General features: G+C 44.7%; 1 protein-coding gene across 1 annotated transcript in view; it reads left to right on the forward strand.

Moving 5' to 3' along the window:
• The first annotated feature begins 468 nt into the window (after positions 1-468).
• The window catches only part of LOC308288626 (EMILIN-1-A-like), a 109,698-nt gene continuing 89,922 nt past the window's right edge, over positions 469-20,244 (forward strand). Inside the window, exon 1 of the mRNA XM_080730097.1 lies at positions 469-1,103. Coding sequence (XP_080586223.1) covers positions 919-1,103 — 185 coding nt within the window. The 5' untranslated portion in view covers positions 469-918. The remainder of the gene's footprint in view (positions 1,104-20,244) is intronic.

The raw sequence follows: 20,244 nt of genomic DNA on the forward strand, positions 1-20,244 counted from the left end.
TTTGCCTTTCACTATTATTTATTAGGCAGAACCTCCACCTATAAATTCATATAATTTTATCATGAGCGTGACGTAGGCTATAGTTTGATAGCACAGCTATAGCATATTGTTTAAATAGCTGTATCAGATTCATAGTTATTTTGTGATTCATATATCCACACTCATACTCCAGCTGTTTCTAATCGTAGGGTCTTGACTCTTGCTACGACTTTTAACAGGTCAAACGTGTCTTTCAGAAAATTGAAGGGGGAAAAAAAGCTACTCACTATGCTGCCGATGGACCGAAAAGAGGAGAGAGCGGCAACTATTTCTCTTAAAACACACAAGAGAGCGAGAGAGAGAGAGAGAGAGAGAGAGAGAGAGAAGGAGGGGTCGCTGAATGAGTGAGAGAGAGAGAGAGAGAGAGAGAGAGAGAGAGAGAGAGAGTATGAGTATGAGTAGAACTTAAGGGGAGGGAGGAAGGTTTTTTCCAGTTTTCTGCTGCGTTTGGAAGAACCATCATCTGGAAAGCAACTTGGCTCCTCTTTCGCTAAACTCTCCCTTACCTTCTCCTGCTCGCATTTCTCATTTTTCACACACAGGAGGAGATGAAAACGGGCTGGACGTGGTGGATGTGCCGGTGGACATATTTCTCTTAACCAATGTTGCAGATACATGAACCAATAAGTAAAGGAGAAAGAAACGCCTTCTTCTTCAAACTCACCCCGGACATCATCTGACGCTAAACAATAGGATATCGATGCTGAAGTGAGGAGGGTGCGTTTTAATACGTTCAGCAGCAGCCATGGGTCGGTAGGATGGATCTCAAGTTCGACGGCCGCGCGTCACGACGCACGAGAAGAGTGGTGTGCTAGTGGAGTTCGCCGCCTGTTGCAGTGACGTTCAGCGTCTAAAATTCACTTTCTGCCGCTTTTCGGGATGTCTGGGAGCGCCGTGTTTCTGCTGCTGTGGTTGTGGACGTGCTGTGGGGGAGATGCCACCAAGAGCGCGTACCACGGCGGCGGAGGGAACCGTTATAACCTGTACACGGGGGGGCAGGGGCAGTCTCCTCAGATTCAGAACATCAACACTAACCCTGGAGCCAGGGCAGCCAGCAGACACAGGTAAGGGCACCGTAACCCACATGTAATGGCATTTCTATCTCTGGGATTCCCATTTATATTGTAAAACCAATGTTAATTTAACTCTGAGAAACAGAGTGTACATATGGAACCAAATGGACCCGTTTGTACACTCTCTTATAGTTATAAGGGTCCATTTGGTTCCTGACTATCATTTAGCTGGGGACCCCCTGGAACTCCCTCAAGGACCCCTGGGGGTCCCCGGACCCCACTTTGATAACCACTACCTTAACCACAGTACCACAGTACCACACACACACACACACACACACACACACACACACACACACACACACACACACACACACACACACACACACACACACGCAACGAGCTAGATGACGATGCTGATGATAATCACGATAAAGGACTCAGATTCTTTACATGAGTATGGCATTGTTATGAATTCATCATGAATCATAACACTTTGGAAAAATGTCTCCTGCATAAAAAAGTATGACAATGTCACATTGTATAAGTTTATCTTTTGTTTTCATTAAAGCTTAAAACCATGACCAGTACGTGTCAGAGAGAGGGAGGGAGAGAGAGAGAGAGAGAGAGAGAGAGAGAGAGAGAGAGAGAGAGAGAGAGAGAGAGAGACAAAGAGAGTTAGAATGGAATGACAGAGGGAGAGAGAGTAGTAGTAGTAAATCTAATACAGATGAGAGCTTCTCAACTACTCCAAATGTTCCATAAAAACAGCTCCTGATCCACCCCTGTGTGTTTCTCTCCCTGTGTGTGTGTGTGTGTGTGTGTGTGTGTGTGTGTGTGTGTGTGTGTGTGTGTGTGTGTGTGTGTGTGAGAGAGTGTGTGTGTGTGTGTGTGTGTGTGTGTGTATGTGTGTGTGTGTGTGTGACTGTGTGTGTGTGCGTGCGTGCGTGCGTGCGGGCGTGCGTGCGTGCGTGTTTCTCTCCCTGTTTGTGTGTGTGTGTGTGTGTGTGTGTGTGTGTGTGTGTGTGTGTGTGTGTGTGTGTGTATGTGTGTGTGTGTGTCTAAGAGAGAGAGAGAGAGAGAGAGTGTATTCTTTAGTTGAATGAGAGTGTGCTGTGCACTGTGTGCATTTGCTTGTGTTTATGCTGTGTTTATCAAAATGGATGTGTGAGTGTCTGCACTCTACTCTTGAGTTGCACAATGCGCTGTGAGCTTGTAGATCTAGAATTTTGAGTATTTGTTGTGCGATGAAGTACATATTGGGCTGGATGAATGTGTTTGTGTTGGGGGTGTTGCAGTTCAAACAGGGCACAGGGCTGCTAGCTGTGGTAATAACAGGTGTTCAGTGCACAGCAGGAAGCAGATGGATGTCGCTGATGATAATAATGATAATAACGGTGTCTGGGACATATATTATTTGAAAGGACTGTGTCATCAAATGATCTGTATCAAAACACACATGCACGCACACACACGCACGCACGCACGCACGCACGCACGCACGCACGCACGCACGCACTCTCTCTCACACACACACACACACACACACACACACACACACACACACACACACACAGACACACACACACACACACACACACACACACGTGTGCTCCGGTACATTTTGAATTGACCACAGTGTACTGGCTCCACATCCCACAGGGAGTGGTTTGGAGCAGTTAAAAGTTGTGCTCTTCTGGGCTGTCAGAAGGCATTAGGAACGCTCTGGTAATGAGGTGATGGAGAGACACACTGGAGTGTTGTGTGACACGGTTCTACTGCGTGGCATTCAGAACATGCAGGATGTACAGTACAATATACATTTATGGAAGGTAGAGTATCTTACAATAAATGCGAGAAGTCTCTGCGTGCGCGTGTGTGTGTATGTAATCCGCATATCTCGAGAACCGTTCGTCCACCGGCTTCAGATTCGGCACGCGTGTTCCCCGCCGCAGCAGGGAGTGCAGTGCCCGGCCTCGACCCGACCCGGTATGCGATTTTCCGGAACCGGTGCGAAAGGTTCGGATTCTCCGTATGCGCTGATGTCCGCTAGGAAATAACCAAACAACGGGTATGTTGGGTATTGCCTATATCTCTATATATGGGCATAAATGGACACATGCAAACAGATAAATGGGGTTTGCGTTAAAGGGTGGGGCATTCATTCCCTATTTACATCATTCCCGAGTAGGCCGGTACCCGACTAGACGATTGGCCACCCGAAGGGCAGAGATCTCCATATATGGGCATAAAAGGGACACAGACAGACAGATACAGAGATCTCCATGTATGGGCATAAAATGGACGCAGACAGACAGATATCTCCATATATGGGCATGATATCTCCATACATGGGCATAAATGGACACAGGCAAACAGATGGTCAAAACGGGTCCTATGACAACAGGTATAATGGGGTTTGCATTAAAGGGTGGGGCATTCATTCCCTATTTACATCGTTCCCGAGTAGGCCAGTCCTTTACTAGATGCTCGGCCGCCCGCCAGGCAGATACAGGGATCTCCATATATGAGCACTAGAAATTCGCGGCCGCTGGCGCGGCCGCTCCATTCCTAGGACTTCGCGCCCTTTGGGCGCTCAGGCAGGACTGCTCTATATTTGATCAACATTGAAATGTGCTAAAAGTAAACAGCATTGGCTGTAATGAGGTAGAGCATTAATTAAGGTTGTACTTACTACTTACCAGAATGAAATTACTCAAATGAAACAAAGATGGAAACATACGGAGCTTTGCAAAATACGCTGTGAGATCGTGCGGGTGATGAGAGGAATGACTGAGCGAGGACACGACAGAGGCGGCGCGGCACTGCATGAGGTGTTCCAGCAAATGTGTTACTCCATAGCAGGATCCAGGCCGAGGTGGAACATAATTCGACGGGTAACCAAATGTTGTGTAACTGGCTTCACGTTCGGGGGTTCTGGAGGCAAAGGTGGAAAAAGGTGGTAAAATGGACGCAGACAGACAGATATCTCCATATATGGACACAAGCAAACAGATGGTCAAAACGGGTTCTATGGCTAAGGCAACAGGTATAATGGGGTTTGCATTAAAGGGCGGGGCATTCATTCCCTATTTACATCGTTCCCGAGTTGGCCAGGTCGCCGACTAGACGCTCGGCCGCACGGCCGAGGGTCTATAGCCATTAAACAAAACGGGTATTTCTTACATTGATGCTCCTACATATTATCATGTAAGCACCAGTTAAAGTTACTTTCCATCCCTCATATACTGTGTGCACAGTGCACACCCCATAACCCACACACTGCACATAATTTCAGAGCTCATATCTTTGAACGGGTAAGGGCTAGTCAATATTAATAAGGACATATCTGGGAATGCCCATATTTGGTAATACCCATATATGGGCATGTTTTGACATAACATTGTTGACTATCATGCAGGGGTCTCCATAATAAGTAACTGGTCCGATATACATCACTGGCCAGATGGCCAAGAATTGCTGCGACCTCGCCCTAATGGCACCCTGAGGTGCCTTACTACAGGTTATTTTACACTGAGAGATGCAGAGAGATTAACTTTGCAGACCCGCTCCGCTTACTTCGGCTTAGAAGTTGAGGTCTGCCTCTGCCAGATTATCTCAGTGCAATAATCTTCACTTCACGGCGTGCAGCGCAGTGGCTCCAGTGATGAGGGGGGGGGGGGGGGGGACATTTTCTGGAGGAGAATTCACTTTCTCTTTTGGGAATTTTTTTTCCTCTGTTGTGAGTAAGTGATATATGAGTAAGCTGGCATCTCAGCGTGTGAGCGTTTCAGAGGTTCTTAATGGCAGCTTTAACCCATTTAGAACGGGTACACATTATAGTGTATTATTATTTTATGTTTTAACTATTGAAAAATAGCAGATATACAAGCTCACAGCGCGGCACCGAGTGCCGCGCTGTGAGCTTGTAGATCTGCTATTTTTTTTTTATCGTGAAAATTTGAATTTTGACCCGATTCTATAAGTGTCTTTTGAATCCTTCTACGATTTTTTGAAAAACCTATGTTTCTATGTCGGCAATCTGGCTAGCCATCGTCAAAGAAAAGGTCCTTTTCACTTAAATGGAGCTCAGTTAGTCTGTTCTTGAGAGACTACTATGTCAGTGGTTCTCAAACCTTTTCATGTGAAGGACCCCCAAAATGAAATTTATTTGGCCACGGACACCCATCTCAAAATATTTAGTTCCAGCGACCACCCAGAAGCAAAATTTGAGTTACAAATGTTCGCTTTGAAAATACATAATATTCAAAGATTTGCACACATTTTCACGACTTTTTCAGATCTACAAGCTTGCAGCGCGGCACTCGGTGCCACGCTGTGAGCTTGTATATCTGCTATTTTTCACTGGTTAAAGCATTCAATAATTCTAGGCCTAAATATAAAGGTGTGGTGGATGACCTCGTACAGGGATGAGGACCGCGTCGAGGTGTCTACCCAGAGCAGAGTAATGCCTTGTTCAGAGAGAAGCCAACGAGGGCAGTGTGGGGGGCTGGGGTGCAGCGGGTCAGGACCACCAATAAGTGGGTCACACTCACAATCATTTCAAATATTTAAATGCCCCATGAATAATTCAGGTCCCTGAACCATGAACCCTGAACCTACCGTAGCTGCTCCAGGCTGCTTGGCTGATCCCTGCACTTTGAGCTCTCTGGTGTACATTTCTGCAGAGGGACATGAAAACCAATTACCTTCTCCAACACTTACTAACTCCTCATTCTCCCCTGTGGGATATGTGTGACGAAAAGATTCCTTAGCTCGCAGCATGCAACATGTCCACGCTCTGAGCATGACCGCACGTTTGACCTCACTGAACCACGGTGGAATTAAGCAATGTGAGGACAGTTCCATGCTCAGGAAGAACTGCGCTCACACTGTGATTTTAAACACAAGCGCTTGCAGTAGGGCATTCACCAAATATTTGAACATTCGAATATCAAAGTCACTATTCGACGTTGTTCACCGAAGTCGAATATTCACCTATATTATTTTATTGTTTTCTCTTTGAAAAATATATAGTTTATAAAGCTTGGCTAGATAGGAAGTCATAAGAATTAGTTGTCAATGCCCCTGGTGGATGAATTTGTTAATGCTCTATACCAGGGGTTCTCAAACCTTTTTAGGCCGTGACCCCCAAAATAAACATATTTGAACTGGGGACCCCCACCCTGACAAGCACTTGGAATTGTAGGTATTACAATGTTCGCCTCTTGCATACTTAATATTTGACAGTTTGGCCAGTCCTGTCGAATATTCGACTATTCGAATACTTTGAGGTCGAATAATTCGAATACCAAAAATCACTATTTGTGAATGCCCTAGCTTGCAGTGTTTGTGTTTTCTAGGGCTGTCCTCGACTCAGGATTTATGAAGTCGATTCGAGTCGCGGGGGTTAATCCGACGCGTCGACGAATCGTTTTATAGTCTACTTTGTGTTAAAAAAAAAAAAAAAAAAAAAAAAAGTGTTGCTTTAAACCACGTCAACATAATACAATAAATACATTAAGATGAATTGAATACACTGTGTTTTCGGTGATATCGGTGAACGAGCACAAATGTTATCTGCATAGCAGTGTACAACCATAGAGTAGGCCTACAAATAAAACATCTCCGCTGTTTCAACTCTGCCCCGTCTCTCGGCAGCGTGCAGTATAGATGAGACATTCGCGAACGATTCCACTCTTTTGAACGGCTCTTTTAAATGAACGATGGGATCCAGTCCGCAGTCGCGGGACACAGAGCACTGACAGAGTAATGAGTCAGTGTCGAGAACGGATTCATTTCAGAAACGGATCATAAACAGGCGGAGGCACAGCTCCCGCTAGAGCCAGCAGTGTGGACATGTCATGGACGCAAACACAGCAGCGAAACACCATCATTCATCATGGATTACAACACTGGAACAATTCAGAAGCACTTTAATTAGAAAATGTAACTTGTAGCCTACACTTGTGTATGTTAATTTGACTTTAGAAGATTGTTTAATTCGTGGACGTGCGTTTGTGCTGTGGCAGGTTATTTAATATGGGATTTTGACAGCGTGCTTCCCTCCTCTTAACGGAACACCTTCCCGGCTCCGAATGTTTTAACGAAGCGGCGGTTCTGAACCGTTCTGGCCGTTCCATCTCACTTTCAGACAATAAATAACTGTTCGCCAATTGCTACTTCTCATAGGAAGTACATGACACCAGTCCAGCAGTGCACCGCAGTAGTAGGCTAACTGGTGATATAAAAATATATATATTTCCGCCTCGACTCAAACAATTGGCGTCGATTCCCGGGGCTTAAAACGACGCGTCGATTCGTCGATTTTTAGAGGACAGGCCTAGTGTTTTCCACTGCCTGCCTGGGTGCCATATGGACAAGGCTGGCACTTCTCAGGGCCGGGGGGACTGGACTGCAGTCTTCCTCACCAACCACACAACAATCCAATGTGAATTCCACTAGCAGGCCTGTTGTCCAGCCGGTCGCCGTCTGCACATTCTCTGACTGTCTATTACAAGGAAGGGGACTGTTTGTCCATGAGGATCGCACACACACTCCCAGTGCACCAGAGCTCCATTATCATGATGAATCTGTCTCAGGGCGACACCCTCTATCTTGTCCACTCGTTCCCACGTTTGTACCATAAGATGACAACATAATGAGATAAACGCTCTTTCTTTAATGAACAACACCGTCATCCATCATGCACTAGGAAGTGTCTTTTCCACTTCATTTGTGTGTGTGTGTGTGTGTGTGTGTGTGTGTGTGTGTGTGTGTGTGTGTGTGTGTGTGTGTGTGTGTGTGTGTGTGTGTGTGTGTGTGTGTCAGAGAGCAGAGGAGAACAGGTCCAGAGGTTAACAGTTTAAAGGTTGAGGAATTGGGGTCAATGCGAGGGGTGGAGATGCAGGTGTGACTTTTAACAGTCCCAACCTTTTAACCTGCTGTTTATTTGTTTGCCTGACGGCTTCAAAAGACGCCTCCTCCATTCAGGCTGTGCTGTGATGCGCCAGCTTCGGTTTTGAACCTTCACTCACTGAGGAAAAAGCTCTAACACTGGTTACATGGTTCAGTTCCAAAAAGAGAACATTCACCTATTTCAGTTAATCATTCATAGGTTCTACAATTTTGTTGACCCATTCAGTGAAGCTCTTCATTTTGGAGCATTTCGTCATCTCCTTGTGGAGTATAGCTTACTAGAAGTTCGCGGCCCTTCGGGCCGCTCACGTCTAGAGATCGCGCCCGCTTTGCGGGCGCTCACAGCTAAATTGCAGCAGTGTTCCAACTGATATGGGCATATATGGAGATCTGTATCTGTCAGTCCTTTCACACTGCCAGAGAAACATAAGCATATATGCTAATGGAGAAACATAAGCATATACAGTGTATAGTATATGCTTATGTGAGAAATATGTTTGCGTCAGCAAAATAAGCAAACTTTCATTTTGGGAGGATTGCTCCCCCAAAAATCATGTTTTGGCATGAAACGGTTGCATTTTGTGCATTTGTGGCACGCCCTGCTTCTGGGAATTCGTTGAGCATACAACCCTTGACATGTGATTCAAATTTAGTCTTGACTGGATGTTTTGTTTGTGATTTTTGGCCTTTTCTGATAAATAGGCCCCTCCCACTAACTTTGGAAGCATATTACAGGTGAACAATGTGGACTATGAAAATTGTCGCTTGAATATGTTTATTGCATGGGTCCAGAGAACATGTGTACCGATTTTGGCGAGATTTGGAGGAAATATGTCGAAAAGGAGCAAAAAGTGTGTTTTGAAGAAAATTTACAATGGCGGAAAATCTGTCCTGATGCAAATGGGTGTGGCCTATGTGGGGACATGTGTCATGACCCAAGGAATCCTGGGGAAAATACATTTTGATTTTCCGACCTATGGTTAAAGAGTTATAGGGCAAAATGTGAAGTGGGCTGTTATAGCACCACCATGAGGCTGACCGTAATTATTATGAATCTCCCCTCTAAGTTATGCATTTTGAAAACATGACATTTACTTTATTACTATTCAAACCCCTCAGGTACAGGAAAGCTTGCTCTGTGTTGGCTTGGTGTGTTAAAATAAGGTATGATGTTAATGCGCAAGAGCGACAGGTAAATGCCACTAATGTAGATTTTGAAGTGAAGCACACCGCCAGAGTTCTATATCTATGTATCTATGTGTCTGTCTATCTATGTATGTATCTATCTAGCTACTGGGCAAAATGTGTAGGAACAGTGTCCAAAAATGTGTTAGAAAAAATTTGAGGGTTCCTGATATGAACAGAACCACTGTTCCATGGTGTATTCCTAGCAGCATGTAAAACAAAAGCACCTGATGGAGTTACAGTTGACTCATTTATTTCCTATGCAATCAATCAATCAATCAATCAATCTCTCTGGAAGAAGTTGCACGTGACTTCTGCAGCAGCACTGAGGCGCTCCAACGACCACTCTGACAAGCTAAATGATGGGTGCAGTAAATGTATTTGTCTGCATACAGCCCAATGAGCCCATAATATTAACATCGTAACAGTGCCCGTCATTTCAGCTGATATGGTAGCCCAAATTACCTGAAAACTGCTAATCAAGAAAATGTGTGACAGCTGTTTCAAAAGCTGTAGGATCAAAACGAATTTATTTTATTACATAAATTTAACTCTCTCTCTATTCGGTAACACTTCCCAACGTTAGGTATCAAGTAAAAGTACAAAAGTATCGCTACCAACATACCATGCTTGTTAACGGACTACACAAACACACACGCGTGTCTGGTCAAACATTGCATGCATAATCTACTCTTTATGGAGGGAAGCAATGTTTTGTTGAGAACATGGAGAACTGACACACACGCGTGGCTTAAATAAGTCATTTTTCTGCTGTAAGCTGCATTTTTAAGGTTGTCATTGCAGAAAGGGTAAAGTAGAAGGTTTAAAACACGCTATTCCTATCATATTCCAATGGCAGTGTGTGTCCCTGTGTAGTGATTGGTGTGAAGCAGAACAGCTCCGCTCTGTCTCTCTACTCTCTCTACTCTCCACCCCCCCATCCTCCCCCCATCTCTGTTGCTTGCAGCTGCAGCTTGCAGGCAGTTACTGAGTTGGAGTGCGTTGTGTTTACGCCCTTTTGTGACGCAGATCGCGTCGCCGGTCAACGTTGGCTCATTCCGTCAGGAGTGGCTGCTCTGCGTGAGGCAAATTTTGTTAAATAGAAATAAATGCGGTTCAAAGAGTGGCATGTTTAAAATGTGGACATTTTAAAATTTTCACGTTTGTTCGACGTGGTGGCTATGTTTGTGAGAGGTGTTTGTGGGAATATGTAGCTAAACATTCTGGTTTAGGATTGCCTCCAAGTGCTCCGATATAGATGCTTGATGAGCAGCAGAAGCTGGCAGCCAGCCAGTACACAGTACAAATCCTCTGATAACGAATTACCAGGCCTGGCTCTGTTGTAGAATTATAATAACTAGCCCTTACCCGTTCAAAGATATGAGCTCCAAAATGATGTTCAGTGTGTGGGTTATGGGATGTGCACTGTGCACACAGTATATGAGGGATGGAAAGTAACTTTAACTGGTGCTTGCATGATGTAGGAGCATCAATGTAAGAAACCCGTTTCGTTTAATGGCTACAGAGATACTGTCCCCCCCCCCCCTCCCCCCCCCCAGCCCGCCCGCCCACCCGCCTGCACACACACCCGCCTGCCTGCACACACACACACACACACACACACACACACACACACACACACACACACACACACACACACACACACACACACACACACACACACACACAGAGCTGGTTAAACATTTTGCCTCATGCTAGATGCAGAATAGATGTGCCTCATGCTAGATGCAGAATAGATAGTAGATACACCATAAAAATGCTAATATACAGCATATGATTTGTGAAAGTGACAAACGGGCTTCACAGTTATGTCAGGTGTGTTCATATGCTAATGGTGATGCGATTTCAGATCAATTGCTCCAGCCACTGAGGAGAAACGCTGTTTCAGACAGACAGACAGACACTCACTCAGACATTCGCAAAATTATAGTATAGATTAGAAGAAAGGTGACATGATCTTAGAAGCATATGCTGCTATTTAGTATTAGTTGCAGAGATTAGAGAGCATATTAAGCAGCAGCAAGAACAACAACAAAATGGTTGTGTTTACAGTATGTTTATGTTTGTGTTTATGTTTATTAACGTATACCCATTGTTAGCAGTTTTGCCTCTGGGTCCTGGGATGTGTTGGCCACACAGTACAGTATGTGGCAACAATTCCCCATTTTGGTCTCACTACAGTACATTTGAGGAAGCATGAAAAACTAGTGACTTGTACTATCTCATACGTGGTACCTGCCAATGACCTCAAAGGTGAAAACACTGACTGACTGATGGAGGAAATACACCTGTGGGAGGAACACTGTTATGTTATCTGCTCTTGGCAGGAAGAAGAGATTAGATTTTCTAGAGTTCTTGGGTTGTGAAAGTGCTCCGCACACAGCAGCGCGGAGACATGAATTGCTGTGAACGTCGCTAATCCACACGCTCTTTCAAACCTTATCCAAAAGCTATATTCAACAGGATAATAGAATGTTTTCATGACCCAGCTTTCTCCTCCACTAGACCTTCCAGAAAAGAACAAAGGGCAGACAGAGTTTAGCTTGGCAGGTTCTTCACGGGGCTCTTGTTTGATTTATATATCCGTGGCTAGCTGGTGAATAGTTCGGCAGACATCAAAGCTGGTTAGCACCTTTCACTATGGCGTTGATAAACGACATGACAATAGGTTTTATCGGCTATATGCACCGTCACATCATACACACATATACACAGAGCTACACACTCGTACACAGTACACACACACACGCGCACACACACACACACACGCTCGCACGCACGCACGCACGCAAGCATGCACGCAGGCACGCACGCACGCATGCACGCACGCACGCACGCACGCACGCACGCACGCACACGCACGCACACACACACACACACACACACACACACACAGATTTGCATTTGTGTTCCTTTTCTGCCGAAGGGTCTTTGAGTTTCACTGAATGTTTCGCTCATTGTTAAGGAAGTTCTGTGGAATTCCGGAATCCTGGAATTCTGGTCAGCCTCATTCCAGATGATGTGGTTGGTGACAGCTCCTTTAAATTGACACGCGCACACACTCGCACGCATGCACATGCACATGCACGCACGCGCACACACACACACACACGCACACGCACACGCACACCACACACACACACACACACACACACACACACACACACACACACACACGCACACACACACACACACACACACAGGCATGCACACGCAGAAGTGCAGACTGTTTATGGGTGTGTTATACATTGTGAATTGTTGTGTGTGGTTTGCATTGTGTGTGTGTTTAACATGTGCATTGTGTTTTTTTATTGACTAGTCACACAAAATGTTAGTTAATGGTGCGGGTGGGAGCTTTCTTTGTGCTGGTTGGACGTTCCCATTGTCCATTTATATTTACTGCAACCGGTCACTGGCTTTTAGAATGGAGTTCATGTGATTTGTGCAAGTAATGCTTGTTTGTGTGTGTGTGTGTGTGTGTGTGTGTGTGTGTGTGTGTGTGTGTGTGTGTGTGTGTGTGTGTGTGTGTGTGTGTGTGTGTGTGTGTGTGTGTGTGTGTGTGTGTGTGTGTGTGTCGCGCGCGCGCGCGTGAGTGGTTTGTGTGTGACTATTGTCCTTTTCCCATTTGTTGGGTGCCCATGGGGACACCCAGTCACTGCCTTGTCATTGTGAGAAGGCAAGGGTGCATGTTGGTCACATTAGTGAAGGTTCTCATCCAGCAAACAGACTCTGATACTCTGATACTGTAGCAGATTTGTAAAGGAATTCGTATTGAATGATTTCAATATTATACCACCCCTCGGCCTCGTCACATATTTACACACATCAACACACACAGATTTACTGATTCTCTCACACACACTTCCCTCTCTCTCGCGCTCTCTCTCTCGCTCTCTCAGATTGTGCTGACTGAGCGAGTATCTAATGTAGAACATGCATGGTGTGTGTGTTGTGTTCTGACAGAGGACTAAGGCAGGACCAGGCCTTTCACATTCCTCTGACGACCACCCACACTGGCCCTCTCCTTACATGGACCAGTAGCAGTGCCATAGTGGCTCCATTTTGGTTACACTCTGTGCGTGTGCGTGTGTGTCTGTGTGTGCGTGCGTGCGTGCGTGTGTGTGTGTGTTTGTGTACAGTAATCCTTGTTTTGCATGAGGTCCTTAACTTCTTCCATGCAATTTGCTTTGACATCTGGGGCTGTGCCAACATAACAAAATAAAACAGAAATGTATGCAAGACTGGCGACAAGGCGCTACGTCACGGACCTGCAGGATCCACATTAGACTGCAGGGCTGCAGTGGCTCGGGAGGTAGAGCGGGCATTCCCTGTTCGATCCTGGCTCCTCCTGGCTTTGTGTTAAAGAGTTATTTATCAAGACACTGACTGAATCCCTGCTCCCGTCATGCCTTGGAAGGTTGCCTCCACCATCGCTGTGTCAATGGATGAATGTAATGCACAATGTGAAGTGCTTGGATAATCTGACAGATTCAGGCAGAATACTACAGTAAACTAAACATAGTCAACGGATAAAGCTTACCAAGTATATTGAAGAAGGACTGTACCGGTACATGCCTTTTAACCAATGAAACCCTATTCATGACTGAAAATAGCCAATCTACAAGCTTGTAGATCTGCTAGTTTCACCAAATGTTCGCCTATTGTGACGTGCCCAAAATAGAGATGTGGTTAATGCTTATGGAGAAAGTACTGTACCTGAAAGAGGAGTTATATGAGCTAATAATAAATGTTATACAGGGTGATTAAGAGTGTTCCCTACAGACCCCCTCAGAAAGGAGGTGCTGCATCCCAAGAGGTTTATCCTGCTAAGAATAACATGTCATGTGTGGTACATACAGTATGTACTGAGTGACAGAGCCATCATGATGCCCCTTCAGAGCTATTGTCAAGAGCCACTTCTAAATATAGTGACTCATAGTGGTCACTGTCTCTCTCTCTGTCTTCTGTCTCATACAGGAAATAAATAGTTACTGTATGTCATATTCATTATGTGTCTGTCAACCACTTGAACCCTAGCATCTTTATTCTGTGCATGTCAAAAATATTACCATAACATCCTTAAATCCTTATGCAGAGATTAAGTCCCCATGTTAAATTGCCGTAAAGTAAACTTTGTGATTGTTTTTTTTTTCTTTTTTTTTTGCGACAGTCTCTCCCTCTATTCCCTGCATGCACACATAGATAAATAGATAGATAGATAGATACCTTTATTATCCCAAGGGGGAAATTTAGTTGTCCAGTTGTAGCACAGCAGTATACAGTTATTTACAAAGTTACAGAGAAGTAGGAAAAAATAGATAAGAGTAAAAACAAGAGCAGTACAGTACCAAAGAAGAGAAGGTGCATCAATAGAGTGGGCGAATTAAATATAAGTATATATACATAAAGTGTCTTACAAAAAGAGACCAAAGCAGTCAATGCTAGTTAGTGCAACAAGTATCTCACTGTCATTGTTAAACAAGACACATACTCAGAAACTACCAACACAACCTAATAGTGCAATGTCGAAAAACAGTGCGAAAAAACAAAACAATAACAGCTCAGAGAAGAAGAAACTAGGAAGCATGTCACCGCAAGACGCACATGAGCACTTTCCCTGGAAGGTCCTTAGAGGTCAAAGTCAATACAGCAATAGTTCCGTCAGTCTAAGTTAGGAAGGAAGTCCTTTTCATTCGTCCGTTATGTGAGCAGTAGATATGTGCGGATCACCAGGTTGCCGCGGATAACCGCAGTTTGGGTGGATTTGGGTCAATGAAATATAATTATTAATTAATATTGGATTAACCGTGGATGAAATAATGACATCCAGTGTTTCCCCTAGGATGGAGTTGTAACTGTGGCGCAGGGCTCCTTATCACACGCGTGCATGCGATTCGCTCGCGCAGATTAGGAATGAAAACTTTATTTATTATTATTCTTTAACTGTACCAAAATGGAAACGAAACCGTAACCCAAATTAACGAGGTTCGAACCGAACCGTGGGCTAACTGAACAGTTCCACCCCTAGAACGTATCTACTGTTTGAAAAGTCCTATCGAAGAGACTTGAGGAAGACTTGTGTCAGATATGCCTGTCTGTCTGTCTGTCTGTCGCTCTCTCCCCGACAAAGACTTCTATTCACAACACACACCCTGTCTATCTCTGAGAGCAACACAGAGAGATCAGAGGACAAGAGGCAAGGGGAGAGGAGGGGAGAGAGCAAAGGAAAGGAGAGAACAAAAATCACACCCGTGTGAACTGAGCGGTGGTTTACCCCCCCCCCCCCCCCCCCCTGTGTGTGTGTGTGTGTGTGTGTGTGTGTGTGTGTGTGTGTGTGTGTGTGTGTGTGTGGCCTGGCCTGAACAACAGCGCCCCTCCCTTAACATGTGTGGTCAGAAAAGGTACTACACCACAGGCTTGAGGCTACATACAGACCCACCCACATACATACATACATACATACAAACAAACAAACATACATACCTACACACACGGCCACGCTATGGAGACGGTGTGACCACCGCTCAAAAAGGAGAGAAGGGGAGAACATGGAAGAGGAGTGGAGAGGAGAGAGGACATGAAAGGAGAGGAGAATGGAGTGAGAAGTGGTGTGTGTGTGTGTGTGTGTGTGTGTGTGTGTGTGTGTGTGTGTGTGTGTGTGTGTGTGTGTGTGTGTGTGTGTGTGCGTGTGCGTGTGCGTGGTGCACGTGTTTATTTCCAGTCATCAGGATCAGTTTAATCAATGACCGTTTAATCAATCAGTTTAATCAATGACCGTTTAATCAATGACCGTTTTTTAAATCAATCAGTTTAATCAATGACCGGCTAAAGCCGTTCCATCCAGATTGTCCAAGTCTACTGACCTGAGTCTGACCTTTACCTGACCCTAAATCCTGTTGAAACTAGTTTCCTGTCCTGCTGTTGACATAACTTCACTCCAAGAAATCTTTATTGTCATTGCAGACAAACTGTCAGTGTCAGAGTGAAGACTTAACAGTTTTAGCATGACTGTTGTTCCCCTGTAATGCCTGATTCATACTTGGTTGCGTTCTGTGTCGCGCACTGAAAATAGCCGGTCTACAAGTTCACAACACGTCGCATTGCAGTGCACTCTGTTGCACTTGACTGTGTAACATGGTCTAAATCTGCACTGAAACGCTTGCGAATGTACTATTTTTAGAAAGTATTATAGACGTTTATAAAATCAATGAATCGTTGAATATCGCATTTATATCCTGAATCTGATTTGACTTATTACAGTAAATGATGATACTGGTACAGCCCTATGTTGTAGTTGTACCCTTTTGTAGCTGTTATCATAGTACTCAGTACAATGACATCATATTGATCAGACACACTCACAGACTCAAATCTTTCTTTTGGGTCTAAGCTAAAAACCACTGCTAGACATTGGTGCAGAGATAGCTACTGATGCATGCAGTCCCAACGCATTCTATAACAGAACTCAGCCAAGGATCCAGACACAAAACCATCCGTTTTATAATGAAGCACTTGTGTTCATTCCACATCTAATCTGCTCTCTACTCATGGTCCTTGCTGGCTCAGCTCAGACCATGGCTAGGTTAAGTTCTATAATAGGCTAACCCACATTGCGCACACAGTCAAATTCTCTGTTTTAATTGAACTCAGAGAGTGTATAAATGGACCCTTACAGGTCCATTTGGTTTAATTTGGTTTTGGTCCATTTTGGTGTGTCTCTCAGTGTTGAATTATTAACCCAGAAGACTTTTTAAATCAAGTTGAAACTCCTATGAATTCACCCTGGTCCCTGACATTGAACATTAATTTGTAACAGCAAAATTGCTTTCATCATTGATGTACGGCTGGCCTTACTTCGTCTATCTGTCTCTGACTGTGTGTCTCTCTCTCTCTCTCTCTCTTCTGTAGTCACAGTCTCTGTATTTCTCCTTGTCCTTCTCTCCTCATTCAAAATGTCTTTCTTTTACTTTTCCCTTTTACTCTGTCTGACTTGCCTGTGTGCCTTTGTCTCTCTCTCACTCACTGCCATTCTCTGTCCCTCTTATGTCATATGTACACACACACACACACACACACACACACACACACACACACACACACACACACACACACACACACACACACACACACACACACACACACACACACACCCTGCTAGTGGTTTGGTGTGTCAACGCTTGAGGTTCACCAGAAAGCTGAAATGGGGATTAGGTGGTCACAATTAGAGGGAAGTTAGAGTGAGGTTTGTGTGGTGCACGGAGCGATGTGATTGGTGGGTGTTCTCCACAGTGGGGGTATCAACACAGCGATGTGTGACCTCGCGCAGAACAAACCTAAGCCTCCAAAACAGTCATTGGGACGCCACGCATGATGGCCTCCCAGAGTACAGTAGAGTTGTGTCTAAGAGCAGCACTCAGATATGCCTAGGGATGGGACGATATGAACACTTCATATCACGATTATTGTGACAAAAGAAATCGCGATTTACGATATCACGATATCACGATAATCAAAATCCATTATCCTGGGGCGGAACATAAAAATAGCAGATCTACAAGCTCACAACGCGTCACAACGTGACGCGTTGTGAGCTTGTAGATCGGCTATTTTTGACATTTTATAGAGTAAAAAAAAAAAGACTGTATCAAGTACTTATATTATAAGTACCTTTTACCAATAGAGGGTTTAAGTGGTACCGGATATGCAGCTCAGCAAATAAAAGGTGAATTGATCCCAGTGCATGACGGAGGACGATATCACGGTAAATTAAATCTCCACGATACGATTATCGTGAGTGTTTTTTATCACGATAAACGATAATAATAATAATAATAATATAATATTATAGATAATAATATCGCGTATCGTCCCATCCCTAGATATGCCTTTAGTTAATCTCACAACTGAGAGACTGTCTTTGATGCTATAAAGCTGTGGGGTTGAACCTAATGAGCGTTTGGGACAATAGAGATCAACAGTGACCACACACTTTTCGAGCGGCTTAGGTGCCGGAAGTGAATGGGCACCCAAAAAAACAAGATTGGGTTGCGTGCGTGCCCAATCTCGCCTGGCCTGTTTGCATGTCTGTAGTGTTAGCAACCAAATGCACCCTTTACGTGTCTGTAACTCCGAGAGCAGTGGTTCTCAAACTATGGGTCGCGACCCAAAGTGGGGTTGGGGGAAGGTGCCGTTGGGGTTGCGCATTGGCAACAAAAAGAAACAGTAGAAAAAAAGTTGATGGGCCAAAAAAGTTCACTAAATAATATGGGGTCGTGAGATGAAAATGTTTGAGAACCCCTGTCCTAGAGAACACAATCCATTTGGTTCCGTTGAGTGGGTGGGTGGGTGGGGGGGGGCTTTGATAGAATACAAATCAAACTGGGGGTCCTTGAAATGAAAAAGGTGGAGAATCACTGCTTTACTGGACTAATCATTTTACCAGTTCAATCTGATTGGGCAGGACAGTGTGAGGATTTGACTGTTTGTAGTGGGATGCGGGGGTCCAATGTCATTGTGAATCCAAAGTGTCTATAAAGTGTCTAAATGAAGTGTTATGCAGCTCTTTCCTTCTGTGCTCAACAAACAGACTGGAAACGTGGACTTTCACAGCCCCTACTAGTCAACCAAGGAGCTGTTGAAAATCATTCTGGCGTAGCAGGCATCAGGGTTAAAAGTTCAAGGTGTCTTTATTGTTACTACGCTGGGGCGGCATAGTTCAGGGGTAGAGAAACCGTTATTAGAGCATGAAGGGTTCCCGAAGGGTTCCCAGTTCGAATCCGGGCTCCCCCTGAGTTAATGTCGAAGGGTCCTTGGGCAAGACTCTGAACCCCACATTGCTCCCGGTGAGCTGGTTGATGCCTTGCATGGTTTCCTCTGCCACCGGTGTATGAATGTGTGCGTGAATGGGTGAATGTAATGCACAATCTCTGTAAAGCGCTTTGGATAAAAGCACTATATAAATGCACCATTTACCATTTACTTGGCAGTAAAATTCAATTTTTTGTGAGCAACTGAAGCATGTTTAGACCATGAATGCTCGAGGAATCAACGTGTTCTCGCTCTCAAGCCGTCCTATAGTGACTCTGGATGGGATGATAATTGTTATTATCATTTATTGCTACAGTATAAGAAGAGATTTAAATGTATTGAGTTGGCTCTGTAGTATCTAAATACGTAGCATATTTAGATTATTACATTAATATTGTTAATAATCGTTCCATCCCCAAAAGTGATGCCATGGGACAGGATGTCAAACATTTGATGTGACGGCAGTTACGCTACGTTTTACAGCGTCCCGATGACACACTGGAATGCTTTAGTTGTCAAACACAAGTGTTTCGAACGAAACACCTGTTTATTTAGTTCTGGAAGGAGGTACTCCATCCTATGGGTGGCGCTATTCCTCGTCACCAAATACAGAAACATCTCTCGTCAGCTCCCGGAGGACAAGCTCCGATTGGCCAAAGGGAATTTGTCAGTCAAATCTCTGGGCGTTAGGCCCACCCCCTATAAGACCCGCAGAGCCACATCCAACCCGAAGCCGATGGATTGGTCCTAAGCTGTCGCTTCCGGCTGTCTTCGGAACGATTATAACTTCTCTGTGGAGAAATTAGAGGAGAACAAAATACTTATGTTGGTGAGGAGCTGAGATAATCGCATCTACGTTGGAGGAGCAGAAATAGCGAAAGAGACTGAGCGGAAGGATGTCACAGGTCTTATAGGGGGTGGGCCTAACGCCCAGAGATTTGACTGACATTCCCTTTGGCTCTGTATTTTGTGACGAGGAATAGCGCCACCCATAGGATGGAGTACCGACTGGTAGACCAACATTAAACCCAAGGCGTAGAGAGGGTGACGGATCTGCAAAAAAACTGCTAAAATTACGGATGCCGTCGGACGGGGACTTGAGCCACTTGAGGCATCGCCGAGTGAGCGAGTCGACGTGTCGAACGTTGTGAATGGTGATATCCCTCACTCGTTTCACGGTTGGGGATGGATTAGTGAGAATGTTGTTGTTGTTTTGGTGGGGCACTTTTTCTGCCTTTTATTGATAGTACCAGTGAAGATT

This window comes from Nannobrachium achirus (genome assembly GCF_963921795.1).
Source record: "Nannobrachium achirus genome assembly, chromosome: 7".
Lineage (NCBI taxonomy): Eukaryota > Metazoa > Chordata > Actinopteri > Myctophiformes > Myctophidae > Nannobrachium > Nannobrachium achirus.